Source organism: Carettochelys insculpta, chromosome 1 (assembly GCF_033958435.1).
Source record: "Carettochelys insculpta isolate YL-2023 chromosome 1, ASM3395843v1, whole genome shotgun sequence".
NCBI lineage: Eukaryota > Metazoa > Chordata > Testudines > Carettochelyidae > Carettochelys > Carettochelys insculpta.
Window position 1 is genome coordinate 82,967,314 of NC_134137.1, and position 23,035 is coordinate 82,990,348.

The window sequence follows — 23,035 nt, forward strand, 5'->3', positions numbered from 1 at the left end:
TTAGAAGAAGAGGAGCCAGATCAGAAGAAGATGCTGAAACAGGAGCAAAGAAAGGTGAAATAGCAACAAGAAGGAGATGGAAAACTCAGGGACATTTTCATATATGCTGATGGGGACTTGAACAGAGATTATATCTCTGCATCATCAATTGGTAAGTCACATATTACTTCACGATTATGAAGATATTCTGTCCAAGTAATAGAGTATTCCTAGCATTAAGTAAAGCACAGACATCAGAATGGTAGTTTTGCATCCATTTTGCACGTACATAAGTGACTTTCCAAGGCACAGGTCCAAAGATAATCAGGTACCAGATGTTTCTTTTAATCATTTCAATAGCACGTTTTTATGCCCTACCTATGTGCCGGTATCCTACGATTCCCAGCAATGAGGATAACATCACAGAGTTGTTGTTGTTTCAGGTAGCTTTCCATCTTTCTGAAAGTTTGTTCAGCATGATGTACTGCCTGATAGAACTCTTCAGAGCTACTGGAGTTCATATCACATTCAGGTGTCAAGGGATGTCCAGTCGCTGACAACCTGTGAACATAAAGGAAAGACAGTTGTGAAATGTCATCTATTGTCTAGACTTAATCACAGATGATAAAGATAAATCAATACATGTTTTCTTACTATCACTGGAAACACAAAAAAGACAAAGAACTAACGTGTGTAAGACTATGTCTAGACAAGAGGGTTTTGTTCACACAACAGCAATTTTGTTGACAACACCCATGGAGCACCTTGATTCCCAAGGGAATTCTGTCAACAGTAACTTGCCAGAAGGCAGAACTTTTGTTGACAGCTGTACCCTGCTTGCCCTGAGGAAGAATGCCTTTGCTGACAGATTTCTGTTGACAAAAAGCCGGTCTGGATGTTCTGGGGGCCCTTCTGTCGACAGAAAGAGCTTCCAGAACACCATGCAATCCTGTCTGCTGTGCTTCTGATTGGCTGTTTTGCTGACAGAGTGGCTGGGCAGTCCAGCCACTCTCTGTTTAACAGAGTGGATCACTTTTTCAATCCACTGTGCTGTCTGGTCGTGATCTGTCAACAGAAATTTTGTCGCAAAATACCTTCTGACAAAATCTTCTGCCAACAAGGCACTATAATCTAGACATAGCCTAACAATGGTTTAACAAAACCACTGTTATTTCTGGAACATTGGAAAAGTGTATTTTTTTCCAGTTGAAGTAAAAAATTATTACTTCTATAAAAATCAAAGAATATACACCACAAAAAGGAAAATGCTAAATATAATGTATGGTGATTAGCGATAATTGATACACATAAGTGATACAGCCTTTCCAAAGAAAAAGTTTAATCGATTAATGAAAATATTCCAGTGACATTATTTAAAGGTCAACAGCACAATACACAGGCTTGTTTTCCATTCCCAAGAACAGCAAACATCTTACTGAAATCAAGAAAGTAATTAAAATATGTGTCAAAGCAGAAATAGAGTTTTTATAAACACTAACACATTCAAAAAATGTTTATTTTTCTCTGGTTGCAACTGTTCTTTACACTTATAAAACTTAAAAATACTTCTGGTTTTCTGTATATATTTACCATTTTTATTAATATTTTCAGAATACATTTTACAGTATCCAGTGCTATTTCTCTACTACATCCCCCTCTTGTTGCCAGGTAAAAGAGAGCAAAACTAGAAAAGCTCCATATGACACATTGATTCTTGGATATCATGATGACTTTGGGAAGTGGTTGGCAGAAAATACAATGTAAGACAACTTGCAGACTATTCTAGAATGTTCATTTGGAAGGGATCCTAAGAGGTCATCAAGTCTAGTTTCCTACTCTCATAGCTGGACCAAACATCTTAGACCAGAATTTGGCCTCCAAAAGAGCAATAAGAGCCATTTTTTTCCCAAATTCAGTAAAAAGCTCTATATTTCAAGAGCCACAATGAATATAAGTTAAACTTTATTAGCAACACAATCAAAACACAGACAGTATAACATTCCACAATGCACTGCACATATAAAAGGGGGAGTTATCCAACTTTTGGAGATCACACATTGTTTGCTATTTAGACTGGAGTTGTTCATAGTTGAGCTTTTAGACTTTAAAACAGCTTTTCAATTTTAAAATCATCATGCTGTTTTTTTTCCTTTGCTTTTATAGCATCAAGAACCATAAAGAAGTCCTTAAAGGGCCTCAAGTGGCTCCAGAGCCACAGATTGCAGACTCCTAACTTAGACCATTCCCAACATGTGTTTATGTAACAGATACTCTCAAAAATCTCCAATGATGGAGATTCCACACCTCCTCCTTTAATGTATTCCAGTTATTCAGCACCCTGATAATTAGGAATGTTTTGTTTTTGGTTTTTTGTTTTGTTTTGTTTTTCCCTAATGTCCAACTTAAACCTCCCTTGCCATAATTTAAACCCATCACTTCTCATCCTATCATCAGAGGTTAAGGAGAACATTTTTTTTCTCCCTGTTCCTTATTACAATTTTTTGGTACTTGAAAATTGTTTTTATGTGCATTCTTGGTCTTCTCTTTTCCAGACTAAACATATCAATTCTTTCAGTCTTTCTTAAAGGTTTTGTTTTCTTTCATTTTTGTTGTACTTCTTTGGACTTCTCCTAATTTCTTCTAATTGAAATGTGGTATCCAGAACTGGACACAAAACTCCTGATGAGGCCTAGTCAGTGTGTAGAGCTGGCCTAAAAGAATTACTTCACACAGTTCTTACTAGGTTTCAAAACACAGAAAACAGTAAGCTTAGCACCTCCCCTACTGAGCCATATTTAACAATATACGTGAACCTGAACCAATTATACTTCCTGATATAAAGTAAGAATTTTTAGAAAACAACTGACAGAACTTTACTGAACATACTTCTCAACTGAATCAACATATAAAATACTTTTTATTTAATTTTGCTTAACTCAACATCTAAAAAGAAAAAAGAAAAAAAACTTACACATAACAATTAATAGAAAGAATCCACATAAGGTGGAATATGATAAAAGATAAAACTGAGCAGAGCTACAGCTCTGTTGTTTCATTCTGTTAAATGGAACATAAAAGCCCAAAGAACCAAAAGCATTAACATGACACTGTCACTCTGTCCAGTGTTAAAGAGTTTCAAGCAAGGTTCTGAGTTTGGTATACAGAAACTTCACTTTACTAATAGAAACTTTAGTACCACAGCCAACATGCTATTAACAATCTCAGTGTGGTTTACTAAAGATACAGAAAAGAAAACACAGTTAAAACATGTGAAATGTCAAGTATTCAGGAAAGCTTTCATTTTAATCATATTTGTTATTCACTTTCCCTTTCTCTGTAAACAGCTTTTATGGAAAGAGGCAACAACCTTGTTTCATAATCTTTTAAATAGTATTAAAGGAGGAGGCAGAATGAGAGAAAGAAGCAAACGGAGGTGAGATGGAGTTCTTGTTTCAATTGTAGAAGTTCAATTTCATTTTGTAAAGGGGAAAAAAAGAGAAAGCATGCACACAAAAGGGGAAAGAGGAGACAAATAGGGACAGAAAATGTAACATCGCTCTCTGGTGTTGACCTTGCTGCTACAAAAACTCAAGCGCAACACACACATTTTTTTTCAGCTTGTCTGAAACCAAGCAAAATTTTATTAGTGCCTGTCTGTTTTGCACATTGGTATTAGCTGTATTTCTGGTCTTGCAGTTGTATTGCAAAATATACAGTCTTAGCAAGCTAAGGCAATTTCATATTACATAGAAGGAAAAAGAAGAGGGATAAAAAGAAAATAAGACAAAGAAATGGACACATGGTGGGGGGTTACCACAAAGTCTCATATCCCATGTTGTTTGGGATTTAACTGGATCCTGTGGAGACAGCATGTCATCTTGGTCCATCTTTTGAGAAGACTCATTATTATCATTAGGATAACAAAGGCCCAACATTGTTACTCTGGATACCAAAGATCCAGTAGATGGTGTGAGTGGAAGCCATCATGATGAGGCTCATGCCTGCTGTCTCCCATCTTTCAGTTTGCCAGCATCGCTCATCCTCAATTTTCCTCTGCACAGTTCTTTTTATTTTAAGGGCCTCAAAAGTGGGGCAATTGTCTAAATAGCCCATCCCCTCATCATTTTGTTCACCAATAGGCTAAATTGCTGTTACACCAATTTTGGGTTAATTGTTCTTTGGGCCCACATGTCTGTTTGCAAAATGTGATCTCTTCATTCTTGAACCATTTCCCATCAACATTTTATAAATTATTGTTCACTTCACATACTTGGGTTCATAATTAAAGTAAATACCTAGGCCCAAGTACTGACTACTTCTCCAAACCATTATCAGATGGTTAAACTCCTAGAAAATGCACTAACATAGACACACAAAAGTGATGCAAAGTAGAATTGTCAGACATGTCCCTTCAATAGAATGAAACCAACTAATGCTGCTTAGGGACAGAACAATACTGATTGTGTCCTATACTGCACATAGAGGCTGTGGCCACACTAGCAAGTGATGTCAAAAGGGGTAATCCTTATCCATCCCTTTGAAGTGAGTCACTCCAAAATGAAGTGACTACACACAAAATGCAGATCGACATTTCGATCTGCAACATCAAAGAGATCCCCTGTCATTTTGAAATGAAGCAGCTACACAGCCCAGAGCCCCCTTTCGAAACAATGGGGCAGGAAATGGCGAGGGCAGGGTCAAACGGCCAGCAAGCCTCTCCAAGAGCACTGGACAGACACCCCCTTAAGGGACCCCTCCCAAGCACTCACCCCACCGTGCACATGCTGAGTTCTCAGGCTGCTTGCAGCACACAACCTCCAGCACAGCACCAGCACAGCCCTGCTCAGTCCCAACCCTGCAGCCTGCCATGGACCCACAGCACTTCACAGATGGGGATGTCCTGGACATCATCTCCAGCCTGATGGTCATCCTGGCAATGTGTCACCTCAAGCTCTGTGCTGACCACCACATTGCCTCCCTCTTGCACCCGCCCCCCCACAGTGCATCCTGAGCACCCCCTTCCCTGGGCCCGCTCTCATCTCTGGCAGTACCCCACTAGCAAGGAATGGTGGAACAACCTTGTCCTTGAGGAGTGGGATGACGAGCGGTGGCTCCACGACATCCAGATGACCTGGGCCACCTTAATGGAGCTGGCTGGCACCAGCACTTCACCACCAGGATACCCGCATGTGGCCTGCACTCCCACTGGAGAAAACAGTGGGCATCCATGTGTGGAAGCTGGCCAGTCTGGACAGCGACCGTTCAGTCGGCCACCAATTTGGGGTGGGAAAGGCCACTGTCAGGGTCATCCTTCATGAGATAAGTCAACCGGGACCATGCACACACGGTGGGGCCCAGGGCAGGTGTCCTGAGGAGGTGGTTCTGAGCGGGTCCCAGGGAGGGAGCCCCAAGGGAGGTCTCAAGGAGTGTCCCGGGGAGGGGATCCCCCCTGCTTGCCACCGCACAGGTTCCCATACATTCCACCCCATGCAGGTTGATGTCTTCAACGGATCCTCCTGCGCCACCTTATCTGAGTGGGGGACACGGACGCTGCCATGGCTGGGTTCCAGCAGCTGGGATTCCCCAACTGCATGAGTGCATTGGACAGCACCCACATCGCCATCCAGGCCCCACCACATAGCCAAGGATGTAACATCAGTCAGAAAGGGTGCCACTCCATTGTCCTCCGAGCCCTTGTGGAGACCTGAAGATGGTTTATGGACAAATCCATGGGCTGGTCAGGCAGGGCCCATGATGCCCATGTCCTGTGGAACTCATGGCTCAGGCACAGGATGGCCAATGGCACCTACATCCCCCCATGGGAACTCCAGGTGGGGGATATGACCATGCCCCTATGTATTGTAGCTTTGCAGCCTACCCTCTCCAGGCCTGACAAATACACACTTACATGGGACACACCACTGAGAGCAGGACTGCTACAACGTCCAGCTCAATCAGGCCAGGAACATGATGGAGCAGGCATTTGGGCATCTGAAGGCGTTCTTCAGGTGCCTGCTGCCACTCCTGGAAGTAGGCCTCCCCAATGTGCCTGTGGTCATGGGCTCCTGCTGTGCTCTCCACAGCCTCAAGGAGAGCAAACAGGAGCTCTTTGTGGCACACTGGGAGGCTGAGGCTGTGCAGCACTATGAGCAGCCAGGTACAGTCCCGTGACACCAGGTGCACCAGGATGGGGTGTGCGTGTGGGAGGCCCTCCTTGTGGCCTTCACCTGCCCCCCCCAGACCTGGCCCTGGCCTGCCCCACACAACCCTCTCTGGGCTGTTGCATCCGTCTCCAACCCCCCAGCACCCCTGCATGCAAGGACTTCTCTCACCGTCCCCACCTGAGGCACAACACGGACACTGTTCAATAAAAGTAACCATTAGTTGTTGAAAAACTATGTTGTTATATGCTATTTACACTGGGGGGTAGGGGTGAACTATTTACATTGGGGGGTGGGGGGGTCTCAGTCATCCATTGGGGTCGTGGGCTGTGAGACATGGCAGCCCCTGGTGCCATGACCGCCCCAGGTCCAGGGCCCATGGCAGGGCTGGGATGGCGTGGGCAGAACAGGTAGGTAGGGCAGGTTCAGACTTGTGGGGCGGGTGCAGTGGAGCCAGGGATGGGACAGGCCCACCCATCCACAGCCACCATGCGAGCTCCTGGGGGAAGAAGGAGGGGTGGAGGGACAGGGGCAGGGGGACAGGGGCAGAGAGGGGAGCAGGAGTTGGGGGGCAGTGGGAAAGGCCATCCATGGAGCAGGCGGCTGGGTCAGGCAGTTGACAAAGGCCTGGGTGAGGCTGTCCGGGTACCCCTGCCACCTAGTCTCAGGCCGCCTGCTCCATGGAGAGACATTCCTGCAGCAAACAGTTCTGCTCCCACCATGTGGCCATGTGGGCTGCTGCCAGCTCATTGGGTCATCTGCGGCAGTGGGCCCATCCAGAATGCTGCTCAGTCTGGGGGGGGCATGCGGGGGAGTGTCACTCCTTCCCCTTCCTTGGTCACTGCACGGCTCCCTGGCACATCCAGGGACTGGGGTGGCTTGTGGATGTTGAGGGTGTGAAGACATAAGGGGAGAGGGTGGCACCCTGTCAATCATGTGAATGGGTACAGTGGGCCAGTGGCCATGTCCCCACCACCATCCTTCCTTGTTTGTGGTGAGGGGCCCTGAGGCTGCCTGGCTGCTGTGGGGTCCGTCCACACTGGGCCATTGGTGGGGCTCATCTGCCCCCCCCAGGCATGTGTCCCATGTGGCTGACCATGGCCCCATGCAGGGACACCCCGCAAGCGTGGGGAGGCCCCCCATGCATGGTCCTGCCCCCAGACAGCTATCACAGCCATTCCTGGGTCCCTGGCCTGTGACCACATGCCTGGGCCCATGCCAGCAGTGTTGAGGACCACCCCCCCATACTTGGGGTACCCCACACCCAGTCTTACCTTAGGGTGCCTCAGGTGGTTCGGGAGAGGCCCGAGTGGAGGTGGCCCAGCTGGTGCCCTCAGAAACCTCTGCTATGAGGATCTGCTATGTATAGTGGTCCCTCACTCCTGCCCTCACCATCACCGTCCCTGTTGTTAGCTGGCAGCTCAGGGCCCAGGATCGGTGAATGGTCGAGGGTCCTGGCTGTGGTTCTTTGCCCTGCCCCTGTGGCCACACGGTGTCCAGGGTCTCCTCCAGTGGGGTGGCCTCCCTGGGGCCGAGCAGCTGGTGGAACTGCATGAAGTAGGGGCAGGTTGGGGCTGCTGCCTCCAACTGCCAGGCTGTGCCCTTTGCCTTCACATAGCCCTGCCACAGCTCCTTTACTTTTGAATGGACCTGGTCAGGAATCCAGCAGGGGTGCCCCTTTGCAGCCAGGTTGTCAGTGAGGCAGGCAAAGATGGCCACGTTTTGCTTGCATCCCTCCATTTGCAGAAAGACATCCTTGTCCCCCAGATGGCCAGCAGGTCCCAGACCTAGGCCACCAGCCACAGGGTGCTCCTCCTCTTCAGTGGTTGCCCAAGGTCCTGGGGGCCGTGCCACCTGGTACCTTCATATCCCTGCGTCTCCTGGGGGTCTTGTCTGCTTGCTACGGCTCCAGCTGGATCCCTTTCTACCATTCTGGGGGGCTCTGGTGAGTATGCAGCTGCGAGCACGTGCTCCTATGGCTGCCAGCACACTCTCAGCTTCCTGCACAGGGCTTCAGTGACCCCACAGGTTTAAGGCCATAGATCTCTGGTTACTGGCCAGGGTGTCTCTGTGCTCCGGGGATGGACTGGCTCTGGAAAGGACTTCTCATTTTTTAAATGGCAGCGGGTGGAGCGACTATACACATTTCATTTCCAAATCGACATCGAAATGAGGCATTAATCCCAACACAGGAATGGAGTAACATCTTTGAAATGAATGCCTTTATATTTCGAAGTTGATTTCAAAAAGCACCCCTCATTCTGAATTTGCTTTTGAAATGACCTGCTAGTGTGGCCACAGCCAGGGGGAATATCATATTTATCGAGCAGAAACATACATCTATCCTTCTGTGTACAATGATCAGCAGAAGGAAGGGGGAACTATTCATCCCAACTCTGCTGGAACTCTAATGATCAAGACTGTGTTTTGACTTGAGTACTGGATGAGGCTGAAAGGATATCACTCAGTTTTGTTACACAGTTACTCAAGCATTATACAAATTTGATATTCTTAAATATTATAGCTGAAAAACATTCATACCAAACATGAAAAATAATGAAATAAAGGTGATAATATAAAGTCATTTACACTAAAACAACGAACCCCACAACATTTTCCAGTATGAGTAATACTAGCAAATGTACCCAGTGTCGTTCATGTTCTTAATTATATTAATGTTTTGGGGAAGTCTTTTTTAATTAAAAGGAAAATATATCTGGGAGATCTGGGGTGGGGGTGGGGGGCTTAATGGGGCTGCCTGCACCAGTGAAGATGGCACTAGTATGTGGCAGGCGTGCCAGGCTGCACTGGTTCTTCTTGTGGGGAGGGAGGGGTATGGTTACCAGCCTGGGCATCTTCTTCAAGGAGGCAGGCCACACTTCCTGACCTCAGCATCTCCGCAGCATCTCCTTGGGGAGGGAAGATTGGCCTGCCTGCCCCCAGCATTTCCAGCAGCAGTTCTTGAATGCAGCTGTTACTTTCCCTATCCTGGCATTGATATCCTTTTCCGTTCCTTCATCTCTGCTCATAATACTCCCCAAGTAGGTGAACTGCTCCACATCTTCCAGGTCATCCCCACCCAACCATAATGGCATCTTTGCTGGATTGGTTGAACCTCATTATATTGGTCTTTCCATTGTTAATACTCAGTCCAGTTATCCAGGAAGTTTTGTTTAGTGTTGTAACCTTTTCTCCCATGCTTTCATGCCTATGTGAAAGAAGTGTAACATCATCAACAGAATCAATTGTCAGTATCCTCATAGTCCATTCATTGTTGTGATGAAGTGGCCTGTGTGTCTCAAGGACCAGGAGCACTATGCCAGCTGGAGCTACAGCTACAGCTCCTGGAAGGGTCACCCAAACTGGACAGGTCAAAGGGTAGAGACCAGACAAATCTGGATCAGCTCACCCCTAGGTAAAAGGGTTGTCTTAGGGTTAACAACTCTATCTGGAAAAAAAAAGCTACAAAGATCACTACAACTACACAAGTCTTGGGAGGAATTGGCAATCCACTCAGACTGAGTATGAAGCATGGTAAGGAAAGCTGAAAGGAACCTGCCCCCCGGATGACCCTTCTCTCCCCCCAGGACAACTACCCAGTTTGGGACAAGGAATATTTTCACTATGTATCAAGTGGAGAAGACAGCACAGACTGAATCAGAGATGAAACAGTACAAGCCTGCAGTTCTGGGCTTGTGTGAGACAAGATGGGCAGCAACACTTGGCAACAGGTGCATCTCTCATCTGCCCAGGACATGAGACGCACCATGCAGAGAAGGCATGGGTTTGATGTTATCAAGAGAGTGGACAGCAGTATCATCACACATCATCACAGCCAGATTCTACGCAAAAGTGTGGGAGGTTCTATTTGTGCAATGTTATTTACCAACCAATGAAGCAGCTGAGGAATGTAAAACAGACTTGTATGAGAAACTACTAAGTGTTGTGAACCAGAAAGCAAAGAAGGATATATTGATTTTGATGGCCGATTTCAGTGCAAAAATGGGAAGCATAAATACAAGCAGAGAACAGACCATGGGAAAAAGAGAGTCTATGTAACATGAATGAAAATGGAGAGCACTTCACTGACTTTTGTTCCGTCAACAGATTGGTGAAAAGTGGTAACATTTTTCCACATAAAATGATCCATAAGATTACTTGGGTTTCACCAGACAGAAAACCAGAATGATAACATCTGTATCAGCAGTTATTTCAGAATATTGATGCAGGATGTCCACACTAGAAGAAGGTCAGTCATAATAAAACTCAAGTTCACGCTCAAGAGATACACCACAAAAGTGGCTAAGTCAGGAGTGAGACTGAACTGAGAGCAGCTGAAGGATATAGACAGAACAGCTGGTTTCCAAGTGAAACTGTCCTCAGATATGTATGTCTGGCTAATTATGTTATATTATATTATATTATATTATTTCTGGGAGGAGATGACTGAATTCCACATCTGGAACTTGGCAGTGTGACAAATGGAGGGTACTAGCAGTTGGCGGGGTGCTTTGGGTACTGGTGGAATGGAAATGCCTTTGCAGTAAGACAGCCATTCCTTTAATCTTTCGACAGAGTGCATCTACACACAAACGCAGAGCAACAGAGCAATCTGTCAACAGAGAGCAACCAGATGGCCCTGCCCTGTCGAAAGAATGGCTGACAGGAAGTTCTGCAAACGGGGTGCCCAGTGAACCAGAAACCCTCTCTGTCAACAGAAGTGCCTGCACTGCCCTTTTGTCAACATAACTGTTGACAGAGCACTATTCCTCAAATTTTGAGGGTTGACACTGTTGAGACAAATGCAGAGTTCTATCAAGACTCTGTGGGGCTGCAGGGTACCTGTCTGCCCCCTCTTGGGTTTTGGAAATCTTATACTGGACAGACAGCCAGGAATGGGAATCCTGTGGGTGGTTCTGCCTGTCCCACATAAGTTTTCCAAAAATCTGGCAAGCCTGTGGGGTGGTAGGGGGTGGCTGGAGGGGGCATCTGACAGGGATTTAAGATGGTGGGGTGTTTTTCCCAGGGGAGAAACATTCTACCCTGTTTTGAATTGCCTTGGGTCAGTAAGTCTTCCTGAATTTTCAAAATGGTTCCTCATCTTGAAACAGTTGGGAACTGCTGCCCTAACCCCTCAGGAATGTAAGTACCACCACAGGAGATAAATAAGCCAGTCTGTATACACTCTGGGCTAGACTTTTGCCACCACCCACCATTCTGAAGGGGTCAATGAAAAATATTCCCCTTGGAAGAGAGAGATGGATTTAACGTAGATGATGAGCTCTCAAAGGAAATCCTGAAACAGAGCTACCCAGAGATGCATGAACTATAATAAGCAATCTCAGAACCATTAGCAATTATCTCAGAGAACTCATGAAAGATGGGCAATGTCCCAGAGGACTTTAAAAGGGCAAATATAGTACCTATTGTAAGAGGGAAAAAAAAAAACAGAGGACCCAGGAAATTATAGACCAGTCAGCCTAAATTCAACACCTGGAAAGATTCTGGAACAAATTATTAAACAATCAATTTGTAAGCATGTAGAGGATAATAGAGTTTTAAGGAATGGTCAGCATGAATTTGACAAAAACCAAATATTTTCAAACCAACCTAATTTCTTTCTTTGACAGAGTTACTGACCTAGTGGATGGGAGGAACCAATAGACAATCTATCTTGATTTTAGTAAGGCTTTTAATAACATCCTACATGACATTCTTGCAAGTATATTAGAAAAACTGTGGTCTAGATGAAAGAATTATAAAAATGGTGCATGACTAGTTAAAGACTGCAATCAAACAGTAGTTATTAACGGTTTGCTGCCAGACTGGGAGGGTGTATCTAGTGGGAACCAGCAGAGGTCAATCCTGGAATCAGTACTATTCAATATTTGCATTTCAATAGTATTGATGAAATATTTGGATACTGAATTAGAAACATACTTATGAAATCTGCAGAGGACACCAAACTCAGGTGGGTATCTGCAAGCACCTTGGGGAGGCAGGATTATAATTCAAAAGCGCCTGCCAAATAAGATAACTGTTCTGAAATCCAAAAGACAAAATGCAGTAAAAATAAGTGCAGAGTAATACATGTAGGAAATAATAATAATAAAAACAAATCAACTTCACATCCACAACATGGGGAACAACTAGTTAGGTGGAAAGGATCTGGGAGTTATAGTGAATGACAAATTGAATAAATTAGCAATGTTATGCAGTTGCAAAAAAGAAAACAAAAAAGAAAAAAAACAAATTGAATGAATTAGCCATGCTATGAAGCTTAAAAAAAAAAGGCTAAAATAATTCTGGGGCACAGTAACAGGAGTAGCATATGTAAACCATTGGAGGTAATTGTCCTTCTTTGCTCAGTACTGGTGAGTCCACAGCTGGACTTTTTTTTTTTCCTTCAAATCTGGGCACTACACTTGACGATAGAGGGGGAGAACCTGGATTATGTCCATTTTAGGGATAAGCAACCAGAGGAGGGCAGGAAACATGATAAATGTTAAGGAAACCTAACCTATGAGAAAAGGTTACAAAGAGCTGGGCATCTTTAGTATTGGGAAAAGTCCTAGATTCCAGGGCCTGACAGGACTATTGGCATGGTCTGATGTGACCATAAATAAGAGACCATATTTTTTCCCACAAAAATAACTCCTAGATCACCTCTTTTAGGGGAAAAAATCCCACCATGAAAGCTAAATGTTATCACCCATGCACAGACCACCATGATACTTAGGAAATTATTCCAATAACTAATTTTCTTCAGTCAGAAACATATACTTTATTTCCAGCCTAAATTTACCTGTTATCAGCTTCCAGGCACTGGATTATATTATACTTTTCTTAGCTAAATTGAAAAGCCTGTTATTTGATCCCCTTACATGTACTTACACTGTAATCAAGTCACCTCTTAGCCCTTTCTTTATTAAGCTTTACAATAGGATGAAGAGCTCAGTCTAACATTGTAAGAGACAGGTTGCCCAAACTATGGGCCATCAGAATAATTTATAGGGCTTGCAGACTGTCCCAAAACATCTAGATTCATCAGCATTTCATAGATATGTTAACATCCCTTTAAAAACAATAAGTCCTGTGGAACCTTATAGAATAACGGATATATTGGAGCATATGCTTTCTTAGGCAAAGATCCACATCATCAGATGCATTGGACTGGGTCGTTGCCCACAAAAGCTTATGCTCCAATATATTTGTTAGTCTATAAGGTGCCAGATGACTTCTCATTGTTTTTGTGGCTTCAGACTAACACGGCTACCCCTCTGATACTTAACATCCTTTTAATTTACAGAAAAGTGTAAATGGATAATATACCTATGGAAAACACATATGGAAAAAAAGTGAACTTAAAATATAAATCAATATATGTGACTTTTAAATCTCACTAAAATATTCAGAATGGCTGTGGCTACACTAGCCCCCCCCCAACTTTCAAAAGGGGGATGCTAATGAGGCACTTTGGCAGATGCTAATGAGGCACTGTCATGCATATGCAGTGCCTCATTAGCCTAACACCACTGGTGTAGACAGCTGCCTTTTGAAAGGACCTCTGGACTTTGAAAGCCCCTTCTTCCCATTTGATTTTGGGAAGAAGGGGCTTTTGAAACCTGGGGGATCCTTTCAAAAGGCCCGTGTACACCAGTGGTGTGCGTTTCGAAAGCAGCACTTTTGAAATGTGCACGGCCACCATTATGCTAATGAGGGACTGCACATGCATGGCAGCGCCTCACTAGCATCTGCCGTAGCGGCTCATTAGCATCCCCCTTTTGAAAGGAGGAGGAGGGACTAGTGTAGCCACAGCCAATCTGGTTAGCCCACAGAAGGCTGTGCTTACTTTATAAGGCATGTTTTACAATCCTTTAATCCTTCTTGCTGCTCTTCCATTAATTATTTACAGTTTATAAGCATCCTTCTTGAACTGTAGCTGCAGTTGCACCGGTGCACTTTCAATAGGTGTCTATAATGGCATAGGAGACCTAGACCTGGGATTTATATAGTAAAAAGGCTGTTGGTAGGTTGTAGCTAACAAGAAAGGGAACAGGAGAATTACTAGAGAGATGGAAGAGAGCTGTGTTGTTGGCTCTCTCTAAACAATTAAATGGAGACACTGGAGCCATTTAGTTGCTCATCGCCAAACATGAAAAGAATAAACAACAGTATTTAAAATGTGCAACAGGCAAAAGCTCAAAATGAACAGAAGAGGAAGATATTTGAAGTAAAATGGGATGAATATTGGTATGGCGTGACATGCAACTACCTTTCAGCTAGTGCAAATATTTATACCTGTGTAAAATAGATGCTCAGATTTTATAGCAACAGAGGTGGAGAAAAGGCGGGACACTAAATACTGCCATTTTACACTAACGATAGATTCTTGCCCATTTTATCTACCTAATTTGAATGCACTTTTTCAGTTCACCAACCAGAGCCCAGGCATCAGATGAAAAACTCTTAAATCAGGATATATCAGAGCATCTCACTGTCATTGGAACAAGTTATTTGCCCTCTTGTATATAATATTTTTTCTATTTTTTTCCAATTTATAAAGGGATCAGCCATCTAAAAATCCAGTTATTTGCCACCTGATTCATTTGGTATAAAATATGTTATACTTTAAGCTTTTATAATAGATATTTTATAGAAATAAAATGTTTACTTTTCTTTAATAAATATATATTAAATATTATATTATATATTATATTGTATTAGTTATAATTGGAAAAGGGGCATATAATAAATACTCTACATGCAGAGAAAAAAAAGCAAACAAAAAGCCCTTTACACAAATTTCTTCCTAAACTACTGTTTACAGGGTGCTTTATGTTCATTAATCTGTGGGACTGCAGTTTCTCATCTAAAACAGTCTGTCTAGAGCCATCACCTATATCAGAGGTTACCTGCTGAAATTCAAGAAGACAAGAATTTTATACAGCTACTAAACTTTTGCTTATACTAACACAATGATTGTAGTTTTGTTTGTGATCAAAGGTTTGGTTTCCAGTCTGACACCAGCAATGGTAATAACTATATACACTGCCAGCAGTTTATGCAGCTTACTTGTCATCAATTTATTTAATCACAACCAAGTTATTCAGAATGTTAAATCAAAGTGACATATTTGGAAATTTTCCTCTCTGGAAGGTTACATTAATAGTTATTTGCTGTTCAAAGACTGTGTTACATCTTTGTTATCTATGTTCACACACACATATGCATGCACACCCAATGAAGTTAAGTACAGATCTACTTTTCTAAGATTACTGGTTGCAAAGTTCATCTACTCCTTTACTCCAGGTAAATCTGCATAATGTATAATTGAAAATTAAATTTCTTTCAGGAACTAATTTGAGGCTCAAACTACTTGTAACCAAACTCATTCCTTAGTCATCATGAGACAACATTTAAACTTAAGGATATCCAATGGCCAATCTAAATAGTCCAGTTGTACTGAAAGAACAGGAGACACTTTAATCAAGCTGAACCTTTATTATTAGATGTCTGGAATTACCCAGCAGATCACCTGCACTGTGCAGGAAATTTCAAGTTCATTGATCTAGGGGGAAACTTCTGTGTTTTCCTCCTCCTTTCCCATGCACAGAGAATCATAGAATCCTACGGCTGGAAGGCAACTCAGGAGGTCATCAAGTCCATCCCCCTGCCTAAAGCATGGGAAAAAGAATGCTCCGCAAGTGGATGTGGGTATCTGATAACATGTTCCCAAATTTTATTTCCCTCATTCCTGCGCCCTGTTAAAAAATGCCCCTTTTTCCAGGCGAGGTCTGATCCTCAGAAAAAGAATCTTCATCCTTGCAACAACTGCAAAACCCTTCCACCCAATCCATAATTTAGAAATGTACATTTAAGTACACACTGAATGTTTGCCCGAACACCTTTTAATGGCATCTTCTGTGCCTATCAGTAATGCGGAACCAGGAGTTAATTACAGAGAGGGAGCCTAAGAAATGACTGCCATATTGGACTGAGTAGAGTTTAAATTCTTTAACAATGATCCGCTGGAGAGCAAGTCTGGTCCCAGCCCCTGCTTGGTTCTTTTATCTGCCCCGAGCCATAATTGTTTCAATGAATCATTTGAGTTTTCAGTGTAGCAACCGTATCTACTTAAACATGAGGGTCTTTTTTTGTAGGAGGCCTAAATCCAGATTCAGGCAACTGAAAGGGTCTTCATCTGCAGTCACAATTTTCATGGCTGTCAAAAGTATACTGTCTTTTAGCCGTCCCAAGCCATTACTGATGATTCATTTGAGTAAGATCGCAGATAGAAGAACATATAGCAGACAAGCAAGCAGGGTTCAGAAAAGATAGAAGAACCATACAGCAGATATTGGCTCTAAGACTAATAGCAGAAAAAGCCTGACCAAAGAACAAGAATGTATACACTTGCTTCATCGATTTTCAAAAGGCATTTGACAGCATAGATCAGAAAGTGACTTGGGCGATGTTGGAGTCATACGGAGTGGATAGCAGACTGATACCGTTGTTGAAGGACATCACTGAAAATGCGGAGGCAGTGGTGAGAACATGCGGGGAGTTGGGAAGATGGTTTAAAACAAGTAGAGGTACAAGACAAGGAGATCCAATATCACCAAGTATCATCATTGCACATCTGGAGAAAGCGATGGACAAGATCAAGGAAGAGGTAGAAGGGATATCTGTTGCCAGGGAAAAGAATTAATAACTTGAGGTTTGCAGATGATATAGTTATCATTGAAGAAGATAAGAAGAAGCTAGTGAAAATGGTGAAGGTGTTAAATGAAGAAGGGAAGCAGTACGGACTGATTATAAACATTGATAAAACAAAAACAATGGTATTTGGACCTAAGGAAATAGGAAGGAAGATCAATGTGGACGGTATTGAACTAGAAAATGTAGAGAAGTTCACATATCTGGGGAGCAACCTAATGTATGATCTAGACTGTAAGAAGGAAATAGCAACTAGAATAGTGAAAGGAAGAGCAAGTTTGAAGGTGATGCATTAGATCTGGAAAAGCAAAGCGATTAGCTTAAGAATGAAGCTGAGCATCTTGAAAACGTGTGTATTCAGCAGCATGTTGTACGGATGTGAGACATGGGTGATAATGAAAGATTAGAAGAGAAGAATATTTATGTTTGAAACGAGTTGTTACAGAAAGATTCTGAGAATAGGATAGATGCAGAAGGTCACCAATGAGGCATTAAATGGAAAAATAAATCTGAAAGAGAACCTGCTGAAGAAGGTTATAAAATGGAAGCTATAACTATTTGGGCATATTTGCAGAATGAACAATGAATGAAAACTCAAGATCCTGGTATTCAGCATAATGGACGATTCAAATAGGAGAGGCAGACCCCCACAGAGAGTGAACAGACGATATACTTGGTGCGGAGCTAGTCTACAGAAACTAAGCCACTTGCACTGGACAGGGAAAGATGGAAGGAAATAGTGACGGAGGCATCAGACAACAATGGGCACTGAGCCCACAATTACTGATGATGATGACGATGATCTGTGTCTACTTAGAGTCCTCTTTCCCAGAAGGCCTAAATCAATATCCAAGCCTAAAATACAGCACAGGCATGCTATTCATAGGAGAAGTGGTGGGTCTCCCTGGGTAGTCAGGGTTCTCAGGACTGTCAGATGTCACGATTTTTGGGGGGGAACTGGCTATAGCCAGGGGTCTTTTAGGTACCCTGAGCAATGCATGTTTCAGCGAAGGCAATGTTGTAGCTATACTATTATCACAGTTCTTGAAGTAAGGCTTGTAGCTGGGAATATTCTTGTCATAAGGGTCTTTTTTCTTTGCAGATACAAACCTGGCTGTAGCTGGGGTCTTTTAGCTCCCCGAAGCCATAACTGTGAATGATTCATTCTAGTTTCAGTGTAGCACGCATGTTTACTTAAACATACTTAACATGGCAGGGGAAAGAGGGGAATGAAATGTGGGAAGATGGCATCATACACCCACATCTACTTGTGAGGCCAGAATGCAAAGGGGCTCAAGGAACTGTGGGATAGATTCCCACAACACACTGCTGCAACAGTCAAATTAAGCTCAATTTAAGCTACTTGTGTGTGGCAGCAGTAAGTTGATTTTGTGGGGAGCATGTGGGAAGGTGAAGATGCTCAAAATTGAAAGGATAAAACCTAGTGTTAAGAAATCGATTTCAATACAATTGACTTTATCTCATAGTGTAGATGCAAACCCAAGGGTTGGGACCAAGGCTGAAATGTGTCCCTGGCTTGTGCAGCTTTCTCTCCAGTGGTAAGGCAGCTTCCATCTCTTGTGGTGCCACAGAGGCCTCTGGTAGGTAAAAAGTGTAATTTAAGCAACTCCATGGCAGAATCTATTCTGAGAGGAGGGGAGAAGAATTCTACACGTTTCTTTTGCTGAAAAGCAGAAAGCATATTTTCCCTAATATCCCATGCATAACAGTTCTAGTGCTAGTGATGTAGACATCAAAAAGTGGTCTGAACTCAGAACTTTCTATTGTGACACTTATGGAGATATCTTCAAAAGAGGTGAGCTTTTTTTCTCCAAAATTTCTGGCCTTGTTCTGTCCATGCCTCAATTCCTTATCAGTACAATGGGAACAATTACACTTTATTTTCTCACATCACTAGTAAAGGAGCAATTAATTAGCACTGATGAAGAGTTTAGATACCTTCACTCTTGAGAAAGAGAATGTTCACAGACAGACAAATTGTAAGACCTGTAATAGTGACTGTGGGATTTAAAGTCAGAAGTCCTGTTTTTAATAACCTTCTCATTTTTGGATTATCTAAATCTGTTTTCTAAAATAACATTCATATCCTAAAAGAAATAAGTTTTCCAAATATGCAGCCAGCCCTGAAGCTGAGTTTATGAGGTGTAATGGTTTTCAAAATAAACTGATACTTTCAGTAGAAATATTTTTAAAAGACTTGTTTCCTCTGTAAAATATTCTACAATGTTAAGAGAGCACAAATACTGTATTTTATTTTTATTATTGCCTAAAGTTCAGAAGCACCATAGTGTGTTCCTGATCAACAACTGCCACCATTGCAGACATAAATTCTTCCCCAAAAAGAGACACTTACTGAAACAGCTGTGCCGTGTTAATAAACACGGACCTCCAAAAGAACATGTCAGTGGGCAGCACCTTAGCCAAGAGTGAGGTATGGCTGTTGTCTGGTTAACAACTTGGAAGTACCTGAACAGGTTGTAAATGTTACCAGACTGACAGCTGCAACAGAACTTTCAGCCAAGCCAGAGCCATAGGACTCATCAATAGGTCTGACTGGACAATAAGGATTTTGTTTTGCATTTTTTAAATATTTCAACATTTGTTTTCAATCACATGTGAAGCAAAATACAGTCTTCCCCTCCCTCTCATGAAGGGCTGTCTGCTAGGCCTGGGTTGCACACACCACCACTGCATGTGGTTCCACATGCTGCGACCACAGCATGAGGTCCCGCCCACGATGGCCGAGTGATGCTCGCAGCACATCCTGCCCGTGCTTTCCTCTCACGCTCTGGTGTGTGTGACTCACAGGCTACTCACCAGAGGGACCCTCGCCCAACTCTGAGGATGCCCAGGATGTGGCCTGGCTGCCAGGGACCGGGCTCCAACATGAGGATGAGGCTGCTGGCCTCCAAGTCCAGCTCCAGCAGAGGCTGGGCCTCAGCTGCCTCTGCCTTCTCTGGGGGCTCCTGCTGTTCTGGGGGAGCTTCGAGCCTGTTGCTAAGGTTCAGGCAAGGGGGTGAGATGTTCCCCCCTCAGGATGTTTGCAGCTCCCTGTAGTAGGGGCATGATGGTGGTCCTGCCCAAGAGCATTGGGCAGCATCCCATGCCCAGACATACTTGGGTGGGTCTCTCCCCACTGCCACCATCTCCTTTACTGGAGCTAAAAAACCTTCCCCTTGAAAATTCTGTCAAACCTATACATTTTCATTTTGAAAGAAAAAAAACACCAATATTTTCTTATGCAAAATGATTTGTCACAAGGTTTCCAACAAGCTCTCAGAATTAGGCAAAGAATGAAACTGGTCAAAAAACAAAAGAAAAAGATTCTGTACACTCCCCTACCCTAGGAATAGACAAGATTTTGAAGATTATTTTTATCTTGATTTGAGGCTAAAATTCAAACCTCAGAAATATTCACAAAAAATCAAAACATTTGCTTACAATAAGAATGAAACTTTTTTTTGATTTTCTATATGACCTAATTCAAAAGGATAAACTCAAAGGACATGAACTACATTTTACTGAAAATACTTAAGTCAAAATGAACTACTTAAATGTCACCAAAATATGCTTTGACAATATCTCATCTTTCCCACAGAATGTTTGAATTACATTAAATCAGCATTTTCTGATAGAAAACTATTTATTGGCAATATTTTGACCATTGCTATCAAAAGACTTTAATTCCCACGCAACAATTAGCAGAGATAATCTAAAGATATTCAGTGTCACATACCCCAGATTGTTGTCATTGAATTCCAGTTTCATATAAACCATATCAAAGAACTTAGTTTGAATTCTCTTGTTTAAATCAGACAAAATTACATGACATTCATCTTTATTTCAGTAAAAGACAATGTATAGACAGTTCGAAAACACCTCAATAATGTGAACCAAAATGCCAAAACTGACTAACCAGATTTAATTTTAAAGCGTAATGCTTGCAAAATTGACTGTGCTTGATACTAAAGAGTGAGCAAAATATCAGTTATTCAAAGAGCTAATTTCTTCTTAAAATTATAAATTTTGACTTCATTGTTAATATCTCTTGACACAGCTGATATATATTGGTATAATGAGATGACTAGTTCATACATTTAACATTCTTTCAGACATTAATAATTAATAGTTAATAATTTGGCAGTAATCATTTTCCTTCCCCTCTGCCAGTATTGATAGATGAGAACTTTTTATTCAGTTAAAAATTTCTTATGCTTGTATTCACAAGTGACCTTGTTATCGGAACACTTCTGGTAATGTGCATGTGCAATTGGTATTCCTGTAATGTCAGGCTGTAGGTTAATGATTATTTTTAAATAATTTAACTAAGGAAAAAGAGATTGAAAACAATTAAAGGTATAAAGTACCTCAGAGGGGTTAGTCTGTAACATTAAAAACACATAGCAGTCCTATGGCATTTTAGAGACTAACAAATTTATTAGGTCATGAGATTTTGTGGGTAAAAAAAACATTTAATCAGATGATTTGGAGTGGAAATGATAGAATGCAGGGTAAAAGTTACTTGTCAACTGTAGGACCAGTGTTAATGAAGGCTGTATGGCCACGTCTACATGTGCAGCCCCTTTCAACAGAGGTCATTGTCAACAGAGAAACCTCAGCCATACATCTGTCAACAGATAGCATCTACACACAAAAACATATCGAAAGAGCAAGCCACTCTGTCAACAGAGAGCAGCCACACTGCCCTCCCTCTCTTGACAGAACAGCTAACTGGAATCTCTGCAAACAGGGCTTCCTGGGTAACCAGAAGCCCTCTCTGTTGACAGAAGCGTCTACATGGGCACTCTGTCAACCACACACTGTTGATAGAGGTGTTATACCTGACCGGGAACAGGGATAAGGCTGCTGACTGAACAGCTGAGCTTGTCAAAAACTCTTGACAGAGTGCTCAGTGAGTTTTGTCGACAAAAGCCCAATTTTGCCTCGTTCACAGTACGTGATGTGGAAATATGAATATCAAAGGCAGTGAAATTGTCTTTGTAGTGCATTAACCAGTTAAGTGCTTTATTCAAGACTATCTTGATGGTGTGAAATTTGTAAACAAACTCCAGTTCAGATGTCTCCCTCAGTATCAGGTGACAAACATTTTTTTGTAGATGGATAGCTACTTTTAAATCTATTACTGAAAGTTCAGGGAGGCTAATATGTTCCCTATAGTTTTATGCATATTACCATTCCTGCACTTAATTTCACGTATCACATTCATGTATGTTCAGGTGTATGCGTCCCTGATGCCGTGGCTTATGTGGTTAGGTACTGTGATGGTGTCACTAGTATAGATATGTGTACAAAGTTGGCAATGGGGTTTGTAGCAGGGATAGGCTCCTGGGTAAATGCATCTGTGGTATGGGGTGTGGCTACTGGTGGCTATTTGCTTCAAATGGGCTGGGGAGAAGAGGGGGGCTGTCTGTAGATGAGGACTGGCTTGTCTCTTAAGGTCTGTGAGTGTGAGGGATCATTTTCTAAGATAGTTTGTAAATTGTCAATGATGCACTGGGGTGGTTTAACCTGTAGGCTGTGGGTGATAACCAGTGTTTTCTGCTATTTTCCTTGTTGGGCCCGGCTTGAAATAGGTGACTTCTGTGCACTTGTTCAGGAAAATAACTGACAGAGCCAAAGGACTTAGCTCTTATTTTTCTTCCATAATATATTTAGAACTATCAAGTTCTACTCTCTTTTACACTTGAGCATCTCCACGGATGTCAATGGGACCATACAGGCTCAAACGTTAATATTGCCTGTTCAGGCAATTATGTTTAGTATATAATTTCATATAGGAAAGGTAGTTAGCCAAAGATGTTCATACCTTCAAAAAAATTTTGGGTATGTTTGTTCTTTCTCCCTAAGGGTGGTGCATCCAATTGTTCTCTATTGGAACTCTTTTACAGGAGGTAGTCATAAGACCTAGTCATCCATCAAAAGCCCTCTGGCAAGAATAGTAGTACATATTTTCTGTAGTTTTTGTTAATCCCATTCAAACTCAATTCAATCTTTAGTCAGAACAGTAGCTGGCACAACTGTTTTGCAACAAGAATACAGAGTTACCTGCTCCCTTGCACCATTCACTGGACTTGAACGGTGAATCATGGTCACTCAGAACTGCAAACAAACATGCATGTGTATTCTCAGGTAAA

At 42.5% G+C, this 23,035-nt stretch overlaps 1 protein-coding gene across 2 annotated transcripts in view; it reads right to left on the reverse strand.

The window, feature by feature from the left end:
• Positions 1 to 23,035, reverse strand: part of KLHL1 (kelch like family member 1) — a 501,813-nt gene that overhangs the window by 349,801 nt on the left and 128,977 nt on the right. Inside the window, exon 2 of one of the 2 annotated variants that reach the window (XM_074982860.1) lies at positions 358 to 540. The exons of the other annotated variant lie outside the window; for it this stretch is intronic. Coding sequence (XP_074838961.1) covers positions 358 to 540 — 183 coding nt within the window. The remainder of the gene's footprint in view (positions 1 to 357; positions 541 to 23,035) is intronic. 2 annotated transcript variants of the gene reach the window in all.